The following is a 26542-nucleotide window of genomic DNA, read 5'->3' as shown; positions in this document are numbered from 1 at the left end:
CTAAATAGACATCTCTCCAAAGAAGACATATAGATGGCCAAGAAGCACATGAAAAGATGCTCAACATCACTAATTATTAGAGAAATTCAAATCAAAACTACAATGAGGTATCACCTCACACCAGTTAGAATGGGCATCATCAGAATATCTACAAACAACAAATGCTGGAGAGGGTGTGGACAAAAGGGAACAGTCTTGCACTGTTGGTGGGAATGTAAACTGATAAAGCCACTGTGGAGAACAGTATGAAGGTTCCTTAAAAAACTAAAACTAGAATTACCATATGATCCAGCAATCCTACTACGGGGCATAACCCAGAGAAAACCACAATTCAAAAAGACACATGCACCCCAATGTTCACTGCAGCACTATTTACAACAGCCAGGTCATGGAAGCAACCTTAATGCCCATCGACAAAAGAATGGATAAAGAGGGCTTCCCTGGTGGCGCAGTGGTTGAGAGTCCGCCTGCCGATGCAGGAGACGCGGGTTCGTGCCCCGGTCCGGGAGGATCCCGCGTGCCGCGGAGAGGCTGGGCCCGTGGGCCACGGCCGCTGAGCCTGCGCGTCCCGAGCTCGCAGCGGGAGAGGCCGCGGCAGTGAGAGGCCCGCATACCGCAAAAAAAAAAAGAATGGATAAAGAAGTTGTGGTACATATATACAATGGAATATTACTCAGTCATAAAAAGGAACAAAATCGGGTCATTTGTTGAGACGTGGATGGATCTAGAGACTGTCATACAGAGTGAAGTAAGTCAGAAAGAGAAAAACAAATATCGCATATTAATGTATATATGTGGAACCTAGAAAAATGGTACAGATGAACTGGTTTGCAGGGCAGAAATTGAGACACAGATGTAGAGAACAAACATATGGACACCAAGGGGGGAAAGCCGCGGGGGGGTGGGGGGGTGCGCTGAATTGGGCGATTGGGATTGACATGTTTTATACACTGATGTGTATAAAACTGATGACTAATAAGAACCTGCTGTAAAAAAAAATAAATAAAATTTAAAAATTAAAAAAATGTAATGTGTTTTATCAGTACCTCATCTGGTGTCACTTTTCCAATCCTATAATCAGGACAATATAAGGAATTAGCCAAGGCATTACGGTAAGCTGCAGCATGCAAATTTTCAATGACATCTGTAAAGTAAGTAAAGAAGCAGTTACAGAAGTGTGATTTAAATAAAGACAACATGACATTTAGAGCCTAGAAAGCAACTAAACTATACAACTTTGGTCATTGAATTCAAGTATTAAGAGGACTGAAAATATAATTTCATTTAACCTCTAACAACTGTTAAAATTCTTCCACTCGATTGTGCTGAGAAAAATGAGTTTCTATGATAGCAGCTTCTAAATGTCAGAGTCCACCTAAACTCTTCTCTAACTTTAATCGACCTGATATCATCTGGAAACCATACATGGGTTTTAGATTCAGAAGTCTGAATCTAATTACAGTTCTGCCACTGATTTGCCATGTGACCTTGATTAAGTCATCTAATCTGAATTTTGCTTACTTCTAGATTCCCTCTCAAGGTAACAAGGGAGTCGTCAGGGTAAGAGGAGATATGAAAGTATCGTGTTAGGTCATATTACTAGCTTACAGGGGTCAAATGCTACTGCCAAATTGTATACCTCCCTGGCACTGTTCCTACTTTCCTGGTTCAGTGCCTTTGCCTGAGGTATGTCTCTTTTATTTGCTTATTATTTGGGCGTCCCTCCATGCCAGGCACTGTGCTGGAAATACAGAGACCAGTAAGACACATGTGTGCCCTCAAAATGTTGAGGGGGAAAAACTGTAAAATAAAGTATTATGGGTGTGATGTTAGCAGTATATCAAAAATGCAGCGGGGGCACTAGGGAAGGGCTGTGGGAATTAGAAAGGAGAAATAAAAGTAAAATCTGGGATAAGTCTTACAGAATGAGTAGGTGTTTCCCAGGTGAATGATCTGGGAACAGCATTTCAGGCAGAGGACACAGACAAAGGCATAAAGTATGACAACAGTCTGATTCAAAGGGGAATTGCAGCTAGGAGGGAAAGAGAGCAAGAAACAAGGGAGGGAGGCAGGGGCTAGATCATCAGAGTTACCATATATGCTAAGTTAAAGAGTTTGCCTTTAAAGGATTTTCACTGGATTTTCATGTCAGAAGGATCATTGTAATGACAATGTAAGATGTACATTGCCATTGGTGGAAGATGTACACCTGGGGACAGAGACACAAGCCAGGAGACTATAATAACTTTCCAGGCAGAAAGGATGAGGGCTGAAGCCTCACTACCAGTGGGGAAGAAAGCTACCCTGGACACTGAAATCATCTTTTATACAATTTACCATTCTATCTATTTCTTTGGTAGAGGTCTGGAGTAACAAAGTTATCTCCATGAAATAATATGAGCTAACAGGAACCAAGCACACATTATGTTCCAGACACTTGACAGGAGACCCTCTTGACAGGCCTGCATCTGAGAAGTCCATCCCATTCTGAGCCCCTGCAGCTGGTCACCTGCTTACACCTCAGTGGTCTACCTGCACACTTCCGCTCCTACCAGAAGCACTATGACTTCTGAGAATCAGTGGTGCTTTTTTTTAAAAGATTTGTTTTGCCAGACGTGCTTGTCAAGATTAGATAACTAAACATTATATAAACACAAATATGAATACAAAAAAGTTTTTTTTAAATTAATTACTTTGGAAAGACACAATAAAAGTGAGTTGGCTAAACAATAATAGCAGCAGCAGCAACAATAAACTGCTGCCAGATTTAGTGTAAGCAAAACAACCACTGAAAAAACACCAGGAGTGGGGTGGGGTGGGCGGTAGGGTAGATGGGTGCGGAGATGGGGGGAGGGGGACAACACAGGCAAAAGGCCTAGGATTCTATAGTCAATTTACTTGCTATCAAAGATGAAAAATAACAATACAAATGTTTAGAAATGAACAATATGTTTTAAAAAGTGGACAAATTTTTGGAGAGGGTATTTTCAAACCCAAGGAGAAAAAGAATTTCAATAGCAATTTTATTCTTCTACACATTGATCTTCTCAAAAACCCAGTATCTTAGAAACAACAGAATATAATCTGAAAGTGTACTTACTAGCCTGTGGATTCTGAAAAGCCACAGCTTTGTCAATCCTTAGCTGAGACTGAAGGGCAGCTACCTCCCAGCGACAAAATTCTGGTGCTGTGGTGACATTGAGCAGGAACTCCATTAGAATATCACTACAGAAGACATGAAGATAAGTTACCAGTCAAAAATTTAAAACCTACATAACTGTATTGCTCTCATTATTAAACTTTAGGCAGTTTGTGAATAATAATCTGAAACCAACACCAGAGGTCATAATGCCACATTAAAAAAAAGACTACAACTGAGCAACTTAAAAAGCAGATGTTCTAAATACACAAAGATACTTACACATCATCCCGCAGGCACTCCACAGTATAAGCCATGTTTTCCCTTGTTGAAATCACACTGAGTCAAAAATAAATTACAGTGAATTATCTAAATCAGAAGAACAAGCTTTCCCTTATATCTTCATTCAATCAACCAATTCTTTTGGAAAAAATTATTTTGAAGTACAGAAAGTATAAATAATAGTATAACAAAAATACACTCAACTAAATTTTTAAAATATTTTTAAAAATCTTAAGAAAACCACAAATATTTCAACCTTAAAAAAAAGGAAGAAAATCCTGACATATTACACATGGATAAACCTTGAGGGCATTTTGCTAAGTGAATCATAAAAGGACAACAAATACTGTATGATTCCACTGATAGTAGATACCTAGAGTAGTCAAAATCACAGAAAGAGAACACAGAATGGTGGTTGCCTGGGGCTGGGGGAAGATGGGCATGGGGAGTTAGTGTTTAATAGCTACAGAGCTTCAGTTGGGGAAGATGAAAACATTCTGGACATGGGTGGTGGTGATGGTTGCTTAATGACACTTATTGCCATAGAACTATACAATACAAGATGGTAAATTTTACGTTAAGTATATTTTACCCCAACTTAAAAAAAAGGGCAACTTTAAAGTTGAAGATCTCTTTGTACCATTCCCAGGCTAACTCTCACACCTTCTCCCACTCTAGAGACAAACATAATCATTGGCATTACATATTATTTTGTTAAAAACCTCATACCTTAAAAAAAATCTTGAAACTTGTTTTTCCACAAAACATTTTTAAGTCTGCTATGCTGAACCAGATTGAGTTCATTCCTTAACTGCTGTGTAGTAGTCCCAGCATATTACTATATTATACTTCACTTATCCATCTCTTTAAAGATAGGCATTTAGATTGTTTCTGGTCTCAATAACAATAAAGAATCCCTTTTTGTGTGTGGACTAAAAACTGTTAGATTGTAGAATATGCTCATTTTCAATATTAATAGATATTCCTTGATTCTTTCCTATATAGATGTATCAATTTATACTCCCACCAGCAGTATAAATTGGTATTACACTGTTGATTATAAGTAAAGATCATTGTTTCTGTCTTACTCTTCTGGGAACAGCCTGTTCCTCTCCTCTATTTACTCCTTGGTTGTTTTTTCCTAATTTGTAGTTCTTTATTTTTCCAAATAATCCTCTCTATGTTACATATGTTGCAAATATCTAGTCCTAGTACTTAAATTTTTACTTTAAGGCATAAAGATGTTTTACATTTTATGCAAATTCATCAGTCTTTTCCTTCTTGTGCCTTAAGAAATTGTTAAACACCTTGATAACAGAGAAAAGTTCCTTTACAATTGATTATCTTCTGGTGTTTTCACTATTTCCGATTACATATTTTTAACAAACCTTAATTTGCCACCAACTGCTTCAATTCCACGGGTTATCTTGAAAGATGAAGCTCCTTTTGTAGTCTTAGAAATGAAAAAACAATTGTTTTTAGTAGTTTTTAAATGCCAAGCTTGCCAAACATCACTTTATGTCAAAATCTAAAGTCTAATTGTCATTAAATTCAAAAGGAACACTAACCGAATAGTGAATCCTTTTTAGTTTAGAATTATAAAACAAAGTTGACCAAAAAGCACAAGTATAGATTTTTATACAAAGTACATTTAGGTAAAAATTCCATTATCAAATACAAGCTTACTGGATTCATCCATTTATTCAGAAAGAGATTTGCATATGAGAAACAGTAATTTTCTTTCCGTTTCTGGCACTTCTTTTTTAAAATTAAAAATTTTGTTTTTTACTGATTTCTTATGCTCCAGCACTAACATTCGGATGGACACTAGTTTAATGCTTCTCTATGGTAAATATCCTGTGGTTTTTCATGATGTATTAGGGGACTGTACTGGGTTGAAAGTGCCCCCCAAATTCATGTCCACCCAGAACCTGCAAATGTGACCTTATTTGGAAATAGCCTTTGCAGATAGAAATATTTCAAATGAGGTCATGCTGGATTAGAGTGGGTCCTGAATCTAATATGACTGGAAAAATTTAATAAGAGGGATATTTGGAAACAGAGACACAGAGAGGGCCATGTGAGAACAGGGACAGATATCGGAATGATGCAGCTGCAAGCCAAGGAATGCCAAGGATTGCTGGCAACCACCAGAAGCTAGGAGAGACAAGGCAAGATTCTTCCTAGAACCTTTAGAAGGAGCACGGCTCTACTGACACCTTGACTTTGACTTCTAGCCTCTAGAACTGTGAGAGGATAAATTCCTGTTGTTTAAGCCACGCTGTTTGCAGTAATTTGTTATGGCAGCTCCAGGAAACTAATATAGGGATGTTGCTTTTAGTTTTTCTTTTCTGTAGGAGCAAGGTGCCACAGATTTCTAAACATATTGAGGTAGTAAAGATGCTTACCAAACTGGATGCAAGACGAAGCAAATGAGAGGTTCCTAAATTGTTGGAGTCCTCATATCTGCTGCCTGCTTTAATGAACAAACCAATTCTTGATGCAGGAGCATAGTTTTCGAGAGAAGCAATCACTAAACCATTTGGTAATTTGGTAAACTGTATTTAAAATAAAGTAGGGATGTGATTAATGTCTTTATATTACCAAGGACAGTAAGGCACGTATGTGTCCAGTGAGCAACTCAGAGGGACTAACCTCAAGGTCCTGAGGATGTGGAGGCGCTCCTGCAGGGGCAGTTGTGGCTTTAGCTTTGGGAGCAACTTTGAGGGAATAAAATCTCTAAACACAAAAAAGATAGGTTACCACATTTCTCAAAAGAATAGTGCATTGTATCCAAGTGGGCCCAAGCAATAGAGGGTGTTCAGTGGTAAAAGAACTCCATAGGAGGACTTAGCTGACTAACTTTACTATGAAATTACTACCCACCAGTTTACCCATGCCACTCTTAAATATCTAGTTATTTGTGATTTGTAGAGCCTGAAGGAATACTGAGTTGAACATGTTCATTTCATACTATGTAAAGAATTACTGTATTTTCTTTTACCTTTTAACTACCTTAGTAAAAATTCAAGTAGTCCTTTCTAGCTCTAATGCTTTGGAATTTTTTGAAAATATGTGGAATAGCCACATTCATACCCTTTTATAGATTTCAGCATTATTGCTTCCCTTATCTGCCCAAAGAGTCTCATCTTTTTAATCTATTTTCCAATATGACTTCATTTCCTTAATGTTTAGTAATCTTTAAAAAAGACAAGGTATATCAAAGAAAACTGCCTCCAGCCCCCAATATTTCCCATAGTATCTTCACTCTCTTCTGTACTACATTAAGACTACACAACCAAAGGTTTTATCTTCTTTGACTAATATACCCTGAGATTAACAATAGCTTCATCCATAATAGATTCTCAGTATATATAATATGCAGCCACTGGAAGGGTAAAGGGGTCCTCTTAAATGTCAGATAATGGATCCAAAATGCATAACTTTATTCAGTTTTTTTTTGGCAAATGATATACAATGCCACAGAATTCATTCTGATTATGTCTAAGGATCTTAAGGTTACTAGTAGAGATGTTGAGAGTTAATCCTTGGTACTCCCAGGATCAAATGAACATGCTGCTAGAGTTTCCCAAGGACCCCCCTCAGAGGCTGCAATGCCTCTACTCCGTGTTGTCCAGGATGGCTGTCTGTTGTGCATTCAGCATCAGTGCTATACTATCATAAGCTGGTTCCTAGTTTTCATTTGCTGTTAGTACTTTCAAATTATAAATTCCAATTAGCTTTGCTTTATCATCATCAATTTCATTTCCTGGGTGTGGTACAGTTAACCCTACTATTGATTCTAGCTTTTGATTTTCCAGAAAGTAAAAAAACTGTTGTGGGCACAGCAGTTCAAATAATCCATAGTTCCATTGCTAAGGTACATTTAGGTGCTCTCCTCTCAAATGTGCCCGAACAGTGATACTTTGTTGGTTAGGTACTTCGTATAATTTGTCCCATTCAAATCTGTTGCAAAGAATTTTCCTAGTAATTGTCCATACAACTACTATTTTGTTTAAATAACAAAAGATGTATAAATTTATTCTTATGTAAAATAAGTGTTATAAGTAGAAACAACAATTGCTTTCAAGCTTATTGCAATTTGTTTACATTGGTCCTCTTCAACTCTGTTATCTTTGAGTTCTTTTTTCTCCTGGAAGGTGGGGATGGATGCAGTGGAGGAAGAACTTTTGGGGCCTTTTGCCAGTCTAACCGGGCTTCTCTCTAAGGGTTATTAATCACTGGTTAGTCTAGGGGTGCTAAGAAGGGTAAGAGAATTACAGCCTAAATTACAGCCATTTGTGTAATTCATATTTTATCTATTTAAACATTAAGCACAGGGAAACTCCATTCTCCGGTCTTCTGCACCTCCTTCTAGAAGGTTACTAGGTTACTCAGTAACCCAGGTACTCTTGGCACTTTGGGCTGGAAAATTCTTTGTTGTGGGTGGCTTTGTGCACCGTAGGATGTTCAGCAGTAGCACTCCCCCCCAGGATGTTACAACCAAAAATGTCTCTAGATACATTGCCAACTGTCCCCTGGGGGGCAAAACTGGCCTCGCTGAACTTTTTTAATCTCAGAGACTGAGACTGTCCCCCCTTGACAACCACCAGTTCACACTGATATAACACTGACCCTAGAGTTTTCCCCAAGCAACAGCTGTGTTTCACTCGGGCTTGAAGGAGGAGCCTTAAGAAGCTCTAGAGGACACGCCAAGAAACCCTCCTGGATAAACTCTAATAAGAGATCAAGAAAAGCATACTTCATACAGCCAGGACATCACAGTAACAATCAAGTTCCAGGAACAGTGAAAAAAGCTATAAAGGCATTAGCTTATTTCCTCCTTATGATTTTACTCATAAGCCCACTTAACCGATGGGGAAGCTGATGCTCCGTGATACGCCAAGAAGCAGAGGCCGCAGTTGATAGGTTATGGATGGGGGACTAGGTCTACGCCGGCCTCCCGCGTCCCAGATCTCGCGGTCTCCTTCTGCACGCGAAGTGCAGCAGTGACCTTCAAAGGTGTCCCCACCTGAGTCGCTTCACCTCCGCTCTTAAGCCCTCCCCCTCTCTTCAGGTTTTCCGGCATTAAGTCTCCTCTGCTCAGAGCATGAGCTGGCCTTCCAACGCCCGAACCACCCCGCCTGAAGCCCACTTGGCCGGGAGGATTCACCTGAAGGGCAGAACAAAACCCAAGGCCCCGAGACCCCAGACCAGGCACCTCCGGTCCGTATGACGCTGCTGACAATCTGCTCCCCCACCCTCCCCCAAGCCCGCCAGCTGTACTCACCGAGAGGGTCCCAGCTCTGGCTATTAGCTTCATGGCTGAAGCTTGCTCTGACCCGCGGTCACGGCCGCCTTTGAGTAAAGCAAGATGGCGGCGGACGCCGGAAGCGGCCCAGACTGCCCCGCGACACTCTTTCCTACGCCTCCTACGTGAGGAGACTCTCTATACGACCGACCGCACTCTACTGCTCCTTGGAGGAGGTTGGAACAGTCCAACTCCTCCAACACGCAGGATAGGGAGACGCATAATTTCGTAACGCAGTTTTCAGAAGATAATTTAAGTTCCCGCTTTTTGGGTTCTCTTTCTGGCCCGGATATCCGCTCTATAATCCTCTTCTGACTACGACTGCGACAGCCCATCTCCCCCCCCTCCACTTTGGATTCTTCCGATCCTGGCTGTCCAATGAAAGAGCCCCGGTTCGCCGGATTCCACCCGCGGCCTCTGGGCTCCAGCCTTCTGAACTTCAGGGCCTCCTGCACTGTGGAAGCTGGCGGCTTTAGGAGACTTCTCCCTATCTGCCTTTCTACGGAGACATAGGCTTTGAAGCCGGGTGTGATCGCCTCTTGCTTGGTGAGGTCCTCATTAGCTCATTAGCTCCTAGGAACAGAGCCCTTGTCCAATGAATTCGCCGCTCTAACTCCCAGGCCTGGGACACACATAGGTGAGACCGAAACCTAGGAAATACTTAAGACTAAGGTCTCTGGTCTTATGGAGTTTATATTTTAGGCTGAGATTACGTAGAAAATAAAAACAAATATAGTTTTGTCTTAGAAAAATTAAAATGTTTTGAATAGTAGTGGTGTGTGTGTGAGAGAGACTTCTGATCTGAAGCCGGCATATGGAGAGTCACGTGACTGCTTTTGTGGGAAGAAAATTCTGTGCTGTCTTCAACGAATGTTAGCTGATAAGTTGCCTGTGCCAGACACTATACTAAAGATTAAGGCACGGTCCCTCCCCTTCAGGGACGTATAATCTCGTACCTTGCAAAGTTGTGTGATTGGGAAACCAACATTAATGTCATTTAGGGGTTTGTTAGAAATGCAAAGTCTTCAGATTACATAATGGATCAAAATCCGAGTTTTACAAGGTCCCGAGGTGATTCGTATGCACAGTAAAATTTCCTACGGGCTGGTTGTAGGCGTTACAGAGCATAGACAAAATTTATGCCCTCGGCCTGTGTTCGAATTTCTTCACACTTACAAGTGGTTCTCTAACGAGATTCCAGATGACATCTAAGACCCGGTCATTAAGAATCCGGCAGGAGTTCCCTGGTGGCCTAGTGGTTAAGATTCGCTGCTGTCATGGGTTGAATCATTGGTCAGGAACAGAGATCCCGCAAGCCACGGGTGGTGCGGCCAAAATATATTAAAACAAACAGACCTTAAGACTCTGGCACAAAACTGGTAGATTTACATAGTGCTGCATGAGATGATTTAAAGTTGGTACATAAATGAACATTGTTCTACTTTAATAGTTATATATTTATTTTGAATATTTGTTATGGCAAGCAATGGTGGTAATGAGTTTCCTCTTGACATACGTTTGTAAAAGAATAAAAGGGTTTAAACAACATTAAGTAAATTAACTACAGGTGATATGAAGATAAGGCAAAAATCATGAAGGTGTTATAATGGGTGAAGTTTGAGAAACATTTTGCTGATCAAGTCACCCACCTGCCTAAACTTTTTCGATGGTTTCCCATGTTTTTCAGGATAAAGTTCAAATTGATTAACATGGCATACAAATCTCTGTCTCCAGTACTTTAAAAAAAATTTTAATACCACCACTCTCCCCTACTTTACCCCCTTGGTGTCCATATGTTTGTTCTCTACATCTGTCTCTATTTCTGCCTTGCAAACTGGTTCATCTGTACCATTTTTCGAGATTCCACATATGTGTGTTAATATATGATATTTGTTTTACTGTAGATTTACTGTAGATTTCCTGTTTTATGGCTGTTAGCATTTGCCTTATGTATTGAAGTGCTCCTGTGTTGGGTGCATAGATATTTACAATTTTCATATCTTCTTCTTGGATTGATCCCTTGATCATTATGTAGTGTCCTCCTTGTCTCTTGTAATAGTCTTTATTTTAAAGTCTGTATTGTCATATATGAGTATTGCTACTCCAGCTTTCTTTTGATTTCCATTTGCATGAGATATATTTTTCCATTCCCTTACTTTCAGTCTGTATGTGCCTCTAGGTTTGGAGTGGGTCTCTTGTAGACAGTGTACATATGGGTCTTGTTTTTGTATCCATTCATCCAGTCTGTGTCTTTGGTTGGATTGTTTAATCCATTTACATTTAAGGGAATTATTGATACGTATGTTCCTATTACCATTTTCGTAACTGTTTTGGTTTTCTTTTTGTAGGTCTTTTTCTTCTCTTGTGTTTCCTGCCTGGAGAAGTTCCTTTAGCATTTGTTGTACAGCTGGTTTGGTGGTGCTGAATTCTCTTAACTTTTGCTTTTTTGGCAAAGCTTTTGATTTCTTCATCGAATCTGAATGAGATCCTTGCCGGGTTGAGTAATCTTGGTTGTAGATTTTTACCTTTCAACACTTTAAATATATCCTGCCACTCCCTTCCAACCTGCAGAGTTTCTGCCAAAAAATCAGATGATAACCTTATCGGGATTCCCTTGTATGTCATTTGTTGCTTTTCCCTTGCTGCTTTTAAGATTTTTTCTTTGACTTTAATTTTTGTTACTTTGATTAATATGTATCTTGGTGTGTTTCTCCTAGGGTTTATCCTGTATGGGACTCTCTGTGCTTCCTGAACTTGGGTGGCTATTTCCTTTCCCACATCAGGGCCGTTTTTGACTATAATTTCTTCAAATATTTTCTCAGACCCTTTCCCTTTCTATTCTTCTTCTGGGACCCATATAGTTTGAAAGTTGGTGCATGAACTGTTTCCCAGAGGTCTCTGAAACAGTCCTCATTTCTTTTCATTCTTTTTCTTTATTCTGTTCCTCAGCAGTTATTTCCACCATTCTATTCTCCAGCTCACTTATTCATTCTTCTGCCTCAGTTATTCTGCAATTGATTACTTCTAGTGTATTTTTCATTTCAGTTATTGTGTTGTTCATCACCATTTGTTCGTTCTTTAGTTCTAGGTCCTTGTTAAACATTTCTTATATTTTCTCAATCCATGCCTCCATTCTATTTCTGAGATTGTGGATCATCTTTACCATAATCACTCTGAATTCTTTTTCAGGTAGATTGCCTATTTCCTCTTCATGTATTTGGTCTAATAGGTTTTTACCTTGCTCCTTCATCTGTAACACGTTTCTCTGTCATCTTGCTTTTGTTGATAGGTGGGGCTGTGTTCCTGTCTTGCTGGTTGTTTGATCCGAGGCATCCAGCACTGGAGCTTGCAGGCAGTTGGGTGGAGCTGGATCTTGGTGCCGAGATGAGGACCTCTGGGAGAGCTCACACCAATTAATATTTCCTGGGGCCTGAAGTTCTATGGTAGTCCAGTGTCTCAGACTCAGTGCTCCCACCAAAGGGGCTCACGCCTGACCCCCGGCATGGGAACCAAGGCCCCGCAAGCAACATGGCTTGGCAAATAACAAGCAAACAGAAAAACCCTAAAATAGACAAACAAAGCCCAAGGTAAATAATAACAACAAAAACAAACAAATAAAAACAAACAGACAATACCTGAGACAAATAACAAAAACAAATCCAAGCAAACAAAAAGCAAACCACCAACAACAAACAACATGGATAGCAAAAAACAAAACACCCAAACAAACAAGAGGACCCCAAACCATAACCAATAATAGAAATGAAACTAAACAGAAAACAAACAATAAAATAAAAAAACAAACTAAAAGAAAAGCTAAGAGAAAAGACAATAAAATGACAAAAACAAAAACAAAAAAAAGATAAAAACAAAGCAAAAAAATAACAAAATGAAAGAAAACAACACAAAAATATCAAAAGAACAAACCACCACCACCAAGAAAACAAAAACAAAAAACAGACAACAAATGAAAAAGAGCAGAACAATAACAATAAAAAATAAAATAAGAAAAATAAAAAATATATTAGAAAAAAATTAAAATGAAGCAATGACAAAACGAAAGAGGACAACAGCGAAAAATAAAATTGAAAAAATGAAAAATTTCCTGGTACCTCTGCTATCAGTGTCATTGCCACTATAGTGAGTTACATCCATTCCCCAACTCCCCAGGAGGCCCTCCGAGACCTCTAGGTAGGTCTCTGGACCTGCTGTGTCAGCCCCACCTCTGCATGTGTTCCTTTTACCAGCATCTGCTCCTGAAGCTGGCCTGGAGCACACATGCTCGTGCAGGCCAGGTGGGCACAGGCTTCCACAGGTGTGTCCACAGGGGCTGGGACAGCCAGAGGAGGCTTTGGAGGGTGGTGGCACTTGGCCCACCTGGACCCATGTGGCCAGAGGAGGCTTTGTCAGGGGCGGCCCACGGGCCACCACAGAGGCTTGGACGGGAGGGCCAGTGCTCGGATCCATTGGTACCGCGGGACCCTCAGAGGCTTTGATGGACGCGGGGCTCAGGCCCAGGACCTGTGCAGCCATACTAAAATTCCTAATATGCTTGAGGCAGGAACAGACGGATGTCAGGAGTTTGGGTCTGGGAATAGTGCTCTGTGGATGGATTGTGCTCTCTCAGCTTCTTGGATTGTGGCCTTAGCCTTAAACCTCGGGGTTATAGTGCTAGCAAGAAGGGCTCCTTTAACAGGAAGGACGATTGAGAGCCACCAGTGTGGGGAATGGAGACAGGAAGGGAGCTTGGCCTACAGGATCGAAGATTTGGGGGTTCCTTGTGTGTAGCGGAGAACCAAGCTTAGGCAATTCCAGGTAGAGAATGCCAAGGAGGGTGGGGTGGGGTGGGTATGGGAAGAAGAAACTGAAGGGAGCAGGAGCCAGGCTTTCTAGGTAGCATCTTGCACATGCACCTCAGGGTGGCAGTGTTGCACAATTGCACTGATTCCCTGTAGCTGTTTCTGCAGGACCCTTAGGGCCTCACTGCAGCCTGCTCACGGTAAGAACCTGTCTGTTAGATCTAGCCTGATGGCTGTTTTTTGTTTGCTTTATTATTTTTTCCCAGAATTTGAGGAGAAGCAGGCCCATCCTGTGTACTCTTTCCCTGAGTGAAAAGCAAGGCAAATCTCTATGTAAGAAGGCTTCTGCAAACCTGTCGCAGTCTGAGGTGGCAGAGCCAAATCCTCCCTGGAATGTTGTGTGTCTAAGTTGAATAGGTACCTGAATCACTTGGCAGTATGGTTAGCAGGTGGGTTCTAATTCCGTGTGTAGATCTTGGTGGGGTACGAGCTCTCTGGTGATGTTGATGCTGCTGTTTGAGCAGCACACTTTTAGAGCCATGCTGTAAAGTTCTGCAGAGACTCCTTTTCTGCTCATTCCCCCCACCTTCTCTGTGAAGGGGTAATTGATTTTGTATAAAACTTTCTATGTAGACAATTTGAGCCAGGAGCTAAGAAAGGTCACTCACAGAAGGCTGGGTCTTGCATATGGGTTTTTGTTCTAATTAGCACAGGCCCAGTGAACATTGGGTATTGATCTGCTTGTTCTTTTTTCAGTCTTGTGATGCTTAGAGGTTTGGGCAGAAAATGTTGATTGTTTCAGATTGAGGGCCACTGAGGAGCCTAAGCCATTGAGCAGCTAGGAACAAAAACATCCTGGAGATCACTGTTGACACTAATGTGTGCTCGCTGTGGGCCATCTGCTGTTAGGTGGTGAGCTGTGTCCTGTTGTCCCTACTTTATAGATGGGGATGCTGAGGTACAAACTGCCCTTAAGTCTCATAACTGGTGAGTTAGGTGGAGCAGGGATTGGAATCTGTCCTTTGGCTGCAGAAGTGTGTCCTTAACCAGTATATGCTGTGGCTTGTAGAACTCTGAGCCTCGCCCTTCCTCCCCCTCCAATAAAAAGGAAAAATAAAGCCCCCAAGAAGTCTTTCAACTTAGGGGAGCTGTTTCTTAGAACCATACCTTTTGCCTCAGGCCTGCCCTGGTTTTTGTAGCTGCTCTGTTTGAGCATCTGCTGTGCAGGGAAGTGTTAGTTATGGCTCCATCTCATGAGAAGCACTGGGTTCCTGTGAAGTTTTTGAAAAAATCCTCTCTCAGACACTAGACATACACAGTAACTGCTGTTTATTATTTTTCACATGCAAGGCACTCTACAGAGGTTGAAAATATGTCTTTTTATGGGGCTTACTCTAATGGGAGAGTCTTATGTGAAAATAGACATGACAATATGGTTTGCTCTCCCACAGGGACAGTAGGTGAAAGTGCCACTGGAGACCAGAGGAAGGCCACCTGTGGGCATGCTAGGACAGATGGGTTTCAAGGTGTCCAGAGGTAAGGGACCAATGTGTGCTAGGGCTTGGGGTATAAGTAGTGTTGGGATCCAGGGGTATGTGAAAAGGAAGGTAGGAGAGGTTGGATGGATCATTCAGGATCAGGCTGGAAGAGGGGCTTAGGTGTCCTAGTGTTAGAAGGGAGTCCATTTCCATCATCAGTTTTGATCACTCAGGCCCTTGAAGGCGGTTGACTAGAAGCAGGGAGATTAGGAAGCCTGTTGTGGGTAAGACATGAAGGCATAAGCCAGATGGGGGCAGTGAAGTTGAAAAGGAAGGTGTTTGGATATAAGCTGGAAGACTGACTAAATCTGGGCTTTATGGAACAGGCTAGGATTTCTTGTTTACTGGTTAGGCTGCTGCTGTTGCCATATGTGGAGATACAGAGGTAGTAAAAGGAAGACAACTTCAGTTTGGGAAATGGTAAGGTCTTTGCAGAACATAAGTGAACAAACACATCTCAGGGATTGAATAAGATTTGGTTTATAAGATTTAAGAAGACTTGGTAGAAAAGGGCTGAGGGTGAAATGGGGAGCATCGGCATTTATTTTATGGGGTGGCTGACTAAAGAAGATAAGCCCAGGGGATCCTGAGTATTGGGGCTGGTTCCCGATTTGGGGGAAGCTCAGCTTTCCTCCTGGAGTCCTAAATGGCATTAGGAGCAGTCCCATGTGACTGTGTAGCCTTGACAGTGGTCATTAGCTTAGCTTCTTGGTAGCTTCCTCCTACAGCAAATTACCTGTTTTCTCCTGTTGCTCTGGTGATCTGGTCATCAGAATAGGGAAATGTTACATAGACTGTGTGTGTGTGTGGAGGGAGGCAGGGAATGAAAACTACATTTGCTAATTCTTGTGTTTAGGGAAGGTATTCCAAGTGAAGCCTTCATACAGCTTTGTTCATTCTGCACAGGTGTATCATTGTGAATGGTACACCTTGCACCCTCATACCTGGATCCCTGAGTCTGATGATCTGACTCCTAAGGATAGGATAACTGGCCTTCTTGGGGCCTGCCTGTTGCTTTGCATCCACCCCTTCTAAGCCAGAAAGAATTTGGGTGCAAAATGTACTCAGGATGTGGTCCTAGGATCCTGGTTCCCTAACAGCCTCTGGAAAGGCTCCTTAAGTGCTGTTTTCTGGAAATAAATATCCGTATGTTCTTTTGTTGGCACAGTTCCATCAAGAGAAGAAACAGCTACTAGAGCTAATTTCCTTAAGTTTTGCTTTTGTGGTTGGCAGGTTTTCTGGGCCAGGTGTAACCTATAACCCCTTCTTGCAGTAGGTGGGAGGGAGCAGTGACGCCTGCTGGTGTCAGTGCCAGAAGGAACCCCAGGAATACTTGGTGGTTTGTGCTCTTCTGTTCTGCTTAGATGATACTCTTGTCACTTCCCCTGAAAATTGCTCTCATTTTGCAATTTTTTTTCCTATGATAAAGTGAGCGATTGAGAAGCTTGGTAGACGAGTCTGTTTTGAAATGCATCTGTCAAATATGGCCCTCCACAGTTCCAGGCCCTTTGTACATACCTCTAGTTTAAGTTTTAGACCTTGGCCACAAGGCTAACTTGTATTCACGGGTCTCAAGGGCAGACCCTCTGGGGTGGCATTGAAGGAGCCACAAAATGGTGAGGGACTATTCCATGGTGACTGAGGCAGGAAGGATGAGGTGTCTGGGGAGTCTGCTGCCCCAGGAACAGGCGAAAACTAGAGCTTCATCTGAGCCTCTGTGGGGCTTGGATGTGTAGCTCAGCTCCACGTGTGCTTCCAGGCTGGAAGTAGGAAAACACACCAAGTACAAGCTGATTTTTCATATATCATGTATAAAAAATCAGAGACTCCAGGTAAGATGGCTGGAACAGCCAGGGGTTGTCTGTGGGACCGCTGCTGGGGAAGATGCCTCAGCTCTGCTCCAGGTTGACCACCAGGTAGGGCTGGGTGTCCCTCAGGGCCTGGAGGAGCAGATCCTTGGAGGCCAGGTTCCAGGCTGGAGCAAAGCAGAAGAGCTTCCTCATCTTGGTAGGATTGGTGCGCTCCGCCTGCACAGTCTGGTACTTCTCCTCTGTCAGGACCTTCCCATACAGGGCGTCCAGCACCCCATCCGTGTCTGTGACCCGTGCAATGAGGGCCGCCCGGTGCTGGTCCACAAAGTGCAGTGCTGGGGCGGGAGGGAGGAGAGGGGATGAGCTGGGACCAAGGTGGGTGCTGGAGCCTGTCCCTCTTGAACACTAGGCTTTCTTCAGAAATTGCCCTGAATGCAACCCTAAGCGGTGGGGCTCAAGGCGGGCATGCCACCGGGACTCTACGTATAGTGGGATGAGTTTAACTTTGTCTCCCTTTCTCCTCCCAACCAGGCTCGGGCCCTGGAGGTGTGTGAGTAGGTGGGTGGGGAGGGTTGGCCTAGCTTTGCGCTCTCTGGGTGCTCTTGGCCTTGGGGCAACAGATTTAGGCTGTGCAGGGGTGCAGTGGGGGCGGGGCTGGTGAGGTGCCCAGGTGGGTGAGGTTGGGTGTTGAAGACTTTACTTGGCTTGGCTGCTGTCTGGCGAGGGGCCTTGATCTCGGTTGGCACGGTTCCAGGGCCTGTAAGAAAATGTTAAATGGTGTCTCCAAGTCTTTCTGGGGTCAGGGATCTCTTGGTCCAGAAGCCAAGGTCAGTACCAAGCCTCCCCAGCAGGAGAAGCTTTTATTAAAGGGTAGGAGGAACAGGAAGCGAAAGCACGGGGAGAGGCAAATGTTCGGGTTGGGAGGAGGGTGCAGATGAGGGCATACTGGTCTGGACCTCTGCGCGGAATGTGGAGGAGGTGAGCTCCCCCTTGCCCAAGGTCTGCAGCTGCTCTGCCACCTCCTGCATGCCCATATCGCAAAGCACGAGCGCCGTGAGGTTGGCACCGTATGCCTCCAGATAGTAGCTGATGAGCTTGTCGGTGAGGTCCACAGCATCCATGGGCAGCAGCGTCCCCTGTGGGATGCTTGCATAGCCTTCATGCAACGGCACTGAAAGCAGCTTCATCTTGAACTTCTTGAACTCGTCTGCAGTGAGGTTCTACAGCGCATCCAGGATGGCATCACGCGTGCACCCCATGGCTCCCGGGGTCACCCACCGTAGCTCACTCAGGCTGTCTGCCAAGCAGGAAGTCTGCTCTGTGGCAGGACCTGGAACTCCCTGCCTTCTCTCAACTCCGGCCTCTGCCCCAGAGCATTGCCCTCGGGTGTAAGGCTCCCGACTATCCCGTTCCTTCCCATCCTCTCCTGGCCATCAGGGGGTGCCCAGATCTCATCCTTTCGTTGGTCTACAAGGTGGGACCCAGGAGACCAGGTGGAAAAGAGCTCATGGGTGGTGCCTGCCTCTCCAGGCTTGGACTAGCTAGCCCACATCAGGAACCTGGTTTATTGGAGTGCTAAGGCTTAGAACTGTGGAATTTTAGAACCCTGAAATCTCCATGTTTCCCTAAACCTTAGCATCCTCTCTGACATGTCATAGAATCAGAGTCATAGAATCCTAACAGACCATGTAGCTTCCCAAATTCTGGGGAATACTGGGGAGAAATGAGGTGTCAAAAAGAGGGTAGAGATAACTGTGTGTGCTTTATGTCTCCAAACCTCAGTTTCGTTATCTATAAAATGGGGATAATAACAGTCACTCTTCCACTTAGTAAGTATTCCAACATAACATGGGCTACCTAATGGTACCTGAGACCTTGACAAATGCTTCCTGGGAGAGCCAGAATTTGGTCCCCCAGGAGTTGAATTTCTTGGGAAGTGATGACAAGAGACACTTGCAGTGGTTGAGAAAATTCTTGACTGGAGGGAAGGTCATGGTTAGAGAGCAATTCTGGGGTCAGGGGGCTTGACCCAGAAGAGCAGATGAAAGGTGGCGTGGGATGGCACTGGAGGCCAAGCTGTGCCCAGAATCGTTAACTTGCCCTTAACATGGCTAGGAAGGCCCTGCTGGTCTGCCCCTGTGGACCTCACCAGCCTTGTCTTGCACCACACCCGGCCCCCCACTCCACCTCTGAGTTACAATCACACTGGCCTTTCAGTTCCTCAAATCTGCCAGGCTCCTTTGCTTCTCCAAGCCTTTGCACATGCTGTTCCCTCAGCCTGGAGCTCTCTTCCCTCACTCTTTGCCTGACAAACTCTCAAGACTTTAGGTCTTAAGTTAAATGCTACTTCCTCTGGAAGTATATTAATGTGTATATGTGGAATCTAGAAAAATGGTATAGATGAACCGGTTTGCAAGGCAGAAGTAGAGACACAGATGTAGAGAACAAACGTATGGACACCAAGGGGGGAAAGCAGGGGAGGGGTGGTGGTGGGATGAACTGGGAGATTGGGATTGACATGTATACACTAATAAGTATAAAATAGATAGCTAATAAGAACCTGGTATATAAAAAAATAAAACAAAATTCAAAAAAAATGATAAAGGGATCAATTAACTAAGAGGATACAACATTTATAAATATTTATGTACTCTACCTCAGAGTACCTATATAAGCAAATATTTAAAGAACTGAAGGGAGAAGTAGACAGCAATACAATAATAGTAGATTCCCATCACCAGCCTCTAAGGCAGTGTGCATACCTGTGGCAATATCCTGCAGCCATGGAATTGCACACTGACAGCTGGGGCCCCCACAGCTGCCTGAGGGCTCAGCTCTGGCCTTATCTCCTGTCACTAGACTGCACCACTAGGCTCACCTGCAGCTGTCCCCACAAACTGTGCACCTGCATCCAGCCAGCTAGATCCCCATTAAGCCTCCATTGCTGTGCATGTCTGATGTGAGATCCTGCAGGCACAAAATGTACATACACCAACATCCAGGGCCTCTGAAGCCGCCTGTGTACCCTCACGTGGCCATGGCCCTTGTTCCTGGCCCTGGCCCCTACCACTGTGTGTGTATCTGCAACCAGCCTCTGCCATTACTTAGGCACCAGTTGGTGGTATGTACACACCACCACCAGCTCCATGCCACTTCTGCCTGCCCTTGTATGTAGCCTCTGGACCTGGAGGCACCACAAGGGCCCCAATAGCCCTTGTAGCCATTGCAGATACCCCACTATGCTCACCAAGGACCACATAGTTGTCAATGCTGTGGACCCCTGTGGCCTGACCCAGAGAGACATCATGCCCCCACCCCCCACCCTGGACCCAGAGCTGCCACATGCCCCTGCATTTGGCAGTCTGCGCCACTAGATACAGTCAGAACAGACTCCAGCATGCTCCCACCCACAGAAGGTCTTTCATTACCAGAGTCAGTCCATAAAGTCTGGAAGAGGTGACAAGTTTTTAGTTATGCAGACACCTACACAAGACTACCAGGGTCACAAAGAATTGGGGAAACATGACACCACCAAAGGAACATAGCAAACTTCCAGTAACTGACCCCAAACCAATGGAGATAATTTAATTGCCTGGCAAAGAATTCAAAAAAATTATTCAAAAGATGTTCAGAGAGCTCAAGAGAACACATAAACAATTTAATGAAATCAGGAAGACAATACAAGAACAAAACGACAGGTTCAACAAGGAGACAAAAAACAATCCCATTCACAAAAGCATCAAAAATAATAAAATAGGGCTTCCCTGGTGGCGCAGTGGTTGAGAGTCCGCCTGCCGATGCAGGGGACACGGGTTCGTGCCCCGGTCCGGGAAGATCCCACATGCCGCGGAGCGGCTGGGCCCGTGAGCCATGGCCGCTGAGCCTGTGTGTCTGGAGCCTGTGCTCCGCAATGGGAGAGGCCACAACAGTGAGAGGCCCGCGTAACACACACACACAAAATAATAATAATAATAAAATACTTAAAGAGTATATTTAAAGAAGTGAAAGATCTGTTCACTGAAAACAAGACATTAATGAAAGAAATTGTATACACAAATAAATGGAAAGCTATATGTTCATGGATCAGAAGATTTATTGTTAAAATGTTCCTACTGCCCAAAGTCATCTATAGATTAAATGTAATCTCTAGGTTGCCATGGCTAAGGGGTGAGGGAGATGGAGAGAGGTTGGCAAAAAGGTACAAACTTTCAGTTATAAGATGAATAAGTTCTAAGGATCTAATGTAAAACATGGTGACTATAGTTGATAGTATTGTATAATTGCAATTGCTAAGAGAGTAAATTGTAAGTGTTCTTACCAAAAAAGGAGAGGGGGCAACTTTGTGAAGTGATTGATACGCTAATGAACTTGAATTTGGGAATTCTTTCACAAGGTATACATATATCAAATCATCATGTTGTACACTTTAAATATAGTACAATTTTATTTGTCAATTATACCTCAGTAAAACTGGGGGGAAAAGAAATGAAAGAAGACCTAAATAAATGAAGACAGCCCATGTTCATGAAAAATTCAATATTGTTAGCATGGCACTATTCCCCAAATTGATCTACTGAGTCAGTCAATTCCCAGCTGCCTTTTTTTCAGAAATGAACACACTGATCCTAAAATTCATATAGAATTGCAAGGAACCCTGGATAGCCAAAAATTTCTTTAAAAAGAAGAACAAAGTTTTGAGGTCTCACACTTCCTGATTTCAATACTTTCTACAAAAGTAACGGTAATCAAAGCAGTATGGTACTGGCATAAGTATAGATATATCTTAATCTAATGAAATAGAATTGAGAATCCAAAAGTAAGCCCATACAAATATGGTCAATTGATTTTCAACAATAAATAACAGTCTTTTGAACAAACAGTGCTTAAACAACTAAATAGGTGTGAGACTGGAAGACAAGAGTACAGCCATTTTTGAAAAGACCCAGGGGACGACCTTGCTCAAGCAGGCTTCACAGATCCCTTAAAATGTCATCAGTCACGAACTGACCGGTGAGGCCAGCCGCGGGTTGAGCCCAGGGGGCCCGCCGCCTCACACAGCGATCCCAGGAAAGGGTGTGTCAACCGCCTCCACGTGGCCACCGGGGTCTCAGCGGCTTCTGCGCCTCGCTTCACCTAGACCTGGAGGAAGACGTTGCTGGAGCAACCTAGTACTTCTTCAGACCTGGCGGCTTTCTGGGATCGCACCTTTCCACTCAGGGTGTGAGAGCTGCGAGGCAGGCGCGAGCTGTAGCAGCCCCGCTCAGCCATTGGTCGGTGCCACAGTGGCCCCGCCCCCTCCCCCCTCTGGTATATAAAAGGAGCCTGAATTCGGACTGAGGTAAGGTGGATTTTTGAGACGCTAGTCTGCCGTGTTCTCGGTCTGCTAGCTTTACCATTGAAATCGTTATTCCTTGTTCCAACAACTCCTCTCCCGATTTATTGGCCCGTCGTGCAATGAGCAGAAGGAGGTTGGGCTTGGTAACAATATGACCTTGCAATTCCACTCCTAGGTTTCTAGGAATGGAAAGCATATGTCAACACAAAAACTTGTACACAGTAGCATTATTCATAACACCCCAAAAGTGGAAACAACCCGAAAGTCCATGAGAATGGATGAACAAAATGTGGTATTATCCAATATGTAATACATGACACAACACTCATGAATCTTGAAAATATGCTAAGTGGAAGAAGCCAAACACAAAAGACCATATATTATGATTCTATATATAAATGTGCTGGAAGAAATGTTCACATATTGAGTTATGAGGCAGTCATTCTAGCTTATACAGGATTTAACTTGAATTTTATGCTAGCTAAAATAGTCTGTAGCCTATTAAACATACACTGTACATCTGCTTTAATCATCAAAGAAAAGGGTACCTGAAGTAAAGAATGTCCTTTTTAAAAATAAAGATTAAATGCCTCCCTTCCTGGGATGTCAGTGCTGCATACTTCTTCGATGATAAGACTCCCTTCCCAGGTGCCAAGGCCATACCGACTCATTGTATACATGCTGATCTGTTTTTTTGTTTTTGTGAAATCTTGAAGGAATGTATTCCTGACTTGTTTGGTGTTCTTCGTTCTGATGAGATATAAAACTATGCGGAAAATCATGCTTCTCTGGAGCAGTTCCTCAGAGTTATCTGAGAGACCGTTCTCCTGGGTGATCATCCTCAATTTGGCTCTAACTGGCTTATTGATTATTTCCGTCCACATAAGAAATGCCCAGAATTGGCAAATCCATACAGACAGAAAGCTGATTTGTGGTTGCCAGTGGTTGGAAATACGGGGAATGAGGAATGGCTGCTCATGAGTACAGGGTTTACTTTAAGGAAGATTAAAATGTTCTGGAATGAGTGGTGACAGTTTCACAGCATTGTGAATGTAATAAAAGCCACTGAATTCTAATACTTTTAAATGGTGAATTTTACCTCAATTTTTTTAAAAAAGAAAAATCCTATGGGATGGGTAAAATGATATTCCTACATAATAGCTGAGATTCAGAGGTCAACTCATTTGTCTAAAGTCAAATTAAAATTTGACTGAACCTCCCAAAACCTTCCTTCTAATCACTGTTACAACCAAAATAAAAAATAAAAACAGTTAAAAATTAACTCTAAGTCCCTAGTGGGTTTTTGCGTGTTTGTATGGCGTTGGGGCGGGGGGCGGGAGGGGCGAGGGGAGGGGAGGAAGCACGCTCTTGGGCTGGAACGTGGGGTAGGCGGAGCATCCCTATTAGGAGGGCTTAGGGAGGAGGAGGAAGGGCGAGAAGGTCTGCACTCACGGCCGAGGCCTTGGTAACTGCCTCCGACCCGCCGTTGAGGGGCGCCAGTGGACCCAGCGCGGTACCTCCTTCCAACGCTTTCCCCGACCGCCCCGCCGGCGGCCCCGCGGACAGGTTTGCAGCCTCTGCCCAGCGCGGACCCCTCAAAGGCGAGGTCCGACCCCGTACCAGGCGGGCGGGAGGACCCAACGAGGGCTGCCTCGGCCCTTTTCCCGCTCACGGACCGTGGAGCCCCTACCTTCCTGGCAACCTGCCATCTCCTGGCTCGCCCAACCCACCTGTCTCAGGTTTCCCGAATATTTTACCACTTGCTCCTCCTGGCCCACCACACAGTCCCCCACTTGCCGAAGCCAGAGACTAGGAGTGAGAGGAGTGAGACACTTGCCTTGGTATTATTAAAATAATGAAACTACTATTAGTAGTAACGACTTAATAGAAAGAATGTTAATAAGCTTATTAGTAATGTAGGGGCCAGTAACCAGGATGCCTTGCCTGCCTGTTTAAGGGGAAAACAACTCAATAAGCAAGATAAATACCTTAATATGACATTTAAAATTTTTTTCAAAATAAAAAACTTAAAAGTACCATGAGGTGCTATATGGGAGGCTAAAACAGAAGGAAAAATCAGTAATCCTGATCCTAGCTTTATTTAAAATTTTGGTAGTTTCATTATCATGGAATTTTTTTAGTGTTTTTTTTCAATATTACATTAAAAAAATTTTTTAAAAATCTTAAGTACTATCTTGAGTTCTGAGTATGTCCCTAAATTTTGCACTGGAAGTGAGTACTTCAGTCACTGTGCTTGGCTCACCCTAGTGACAGCCCTGCCCTACTGTCAGCTTCAGTGTGGTAGTGGCAGTAAGGAAGGGTAGGGAAGTGCAAGTGGCCACCTTCTCCCCAGAGTCTGTGGAGGCTTAGCGAGGAGCTTCCAGAGGTTGCAGGCACAGGGGCCTGTAAACCCTCTAGGTGTGTCCCAGCGCAAGGTCTCAGTGGAGGGCAGGGAAGGAAGAGAGTTACACCAGCATCCTGGTTACTTGCTCCTACATTACTAATAAGTTTATTAATATTCTTTCTCTTAAGTCATCACTGCTAATAGTAGTTTCATTATTTTAATAATATAAACCAACAAGCATCAATAATACTTATATAATATAATACTTATTAAACACCTACCAGCTAGACACTTCACAAAATGATTTCATTTATGCCTCACCACAACTCTGGGAGGTTGGTTCTAATATTACTAATACCATCTGATTTTACAGTGCAGGAAAGAGGATCAGAGTGGTTCAATCTCTTGTTTAAGGTCATCCAGCATGTACAGTGGCAGAACTAGGATTCAAATCCAAACTGGCTGACCACAGAGCCCTTACTTGGGAATCACAAAGTACGAAGTTCCTAATCCTCTACCTGGAAATGACTTGGTGGGGATTTCATCTCCAAAGCATTAGAACTCCAATAAAAACCTTAGAAACAAATTGAGATGTTAGGATATCTGCTCATATAATGTATCACATCAATAAGTTGAAAAAAACAATATGATAATTTCCATGGAAGCTCCTTGTAAACTAAGCCTAGAAAGGTATTTATTTACATGTCATACAAAAGTATGCTAACTCCATAGCCCAGCCATGTAGTGTGGCACCAGCAACCCCCTTCCCTCTGGACCATTGGACCAGTGTTTGTTGTACACTGGTTAATCTGCTGTCAGTCCACACTGCAAAACAGCTTCTAACCTATATTCTAGATCATTGCTCTTCAGTTGGCCACCAGACCTGTGCTACTCCCCTGGAATTCCAACCAGCCTCCCCAGAACCACTGCTGCTACCACCAGGCTGGGAAGGAGGAAGAAGGCTGCCCTCCCCTTTTATGATGACTTCTTTCCAGACCCTTGAGCTAAAACCAGACCACCATGTTTGGCAGCTAAAACTTTGCTGAGGACCTGGGTGATCTCACCCAAAGCCGTATAAGGAAGATGATTTGAGGTGACTCACAGACCTACTGTCTTTTGAATAATCATGCATTTGTTTTGATGCAAATTCAAAATGATTGAAATAGCATATTAAACTACAATAGCAGGCTAATTTTGCTCCTAGTGCAGCTAAAAAGAGTAGTAAAAATTTTAACACAGTATATTTAAAGTAAATAATAAAAGAGATCTCAAGGAGGTATCAGAGCTTCAATAGAACCTGGCAGTTGGACTCCTAGCATATGTGATCACCTAAGAATTCCCTTCTACCTGCCCAGGTTGCACAACTCCTGACCCTAACCAGATATTGCATATTGTATAACTTTCATTTTGGAAAGGCTCTGGATACTTGGGACCAGTTAGTTCCCTGGGTCTCCAGTCCCAACAGAATTAATTCAATCAAGACCAATTTTCCCAGTGCTACTTTAGTGAGGGCCTGGGTGATGTTACGCAAAGCTTTATAAAGAACACAATTTGAGGTGATTTACAGACTAGTCCTGTTCCTACAGGATTTGCTAGAAACAAATACAAAAGCTTTCTACTTGACCAGGGCTCAATTTTTAAGTACAATGGAAACAAACAAACAACAAACCATCTGGCTTTCCTATTTAATTTCTCTTTTAGTTGGTAAGTATTTGGTTTTGCTTTTTTTCCCTCAAGAATAATGAGACACACTGCTATTTTCTTTATACCTATGTCACTTTTTAAACCCAATAAACGTTACATCATAATAATTATAACAACACAAATAATGAGCCGTAAACACTTCCGTAATCCCAGCAGCCCTGGGCCTGCATTTCTAAGGATGGTGAACTGAAGAAACAAATTTGTGTAATTGAAATAAGCTTTTCCAACCACTGCCACATCTTCTCTGTTTTGATGATATAAGAGGTTTTCATTTATTAT

At 43.1% G+C, this 26542-nt stretch overlaps 1 protein-coding gene and 1 pseudogene across 1 annotated transcript in view; both read right to left on the bottom strand.

Moving 5' to 3' along the window:
- Positions 1 to 9077, bottom strand: part of UQCRC2 (ubiquinol-cytochrome c reductase core protein 2) — a 34150-nt gene extending 25073 nt beyond the window's left edge. The window contains exons 1-7 of the mRNA XM_059037021.2: positions 8712 to 9077; positions 6077 to 6160; positions 5830 to 5979; positions 4810 to 4874; positions 3422 to 3478; positions 3101 to 3225; positions 1047 to 1144 (exon numbers count right to left, since the gene is read on the bottom strand). Coding sequence (XP_058893004.1) covers positions 1047 to 1144; positions 3101 to 3225; positions 3422 to 3478; positions 4810 to 4874; positions 5830 to 5979; positions 6077 to 6160; positions 8712 to 8744 — 612 coding nt within the window. The 5' untranslated portion in view covers positions 8745 to 9077. The remainder of the gene's footprint in view (positions 1 to 1046; positions 1145 to 3100; positions 3226 to 3421; positions 3479 to 4809; positions 4875 to 5829; positions 5980 to 6076; positions 6161 to 8711) is intronic.
- Positions 9078 to 16894: 7817 nt separating this feature from the next.
- On the bottom strand, positions 16895 to 18139 carry LOC131740796 (apoptosis-associated speck-like protein containing a CARD; annotated as a pseudogene).
- Positions 18140 to 26542: the final 8403 nt, after the last annotated feature.

The sequence above is a fragment of the Kogia breviceps genome, chromosome 14 (assembly GCF_026419965.1).
Source record: "Kogia breviceps isolate mKogBre1 chromosome 14, mKogBre1 haplotype 1, whole genome shotgun sequence".
Classification (NCBI taxonomy): domain Eukaryota; kingdom Metazoa; phylum Chordata; class Mammalia; order Artiodactyla; family Physeteridae; genus Kogia; species Kogia breviceps.
This window is presented reverse-complemented; position numbering and strand designations above follow the sequence as displayed.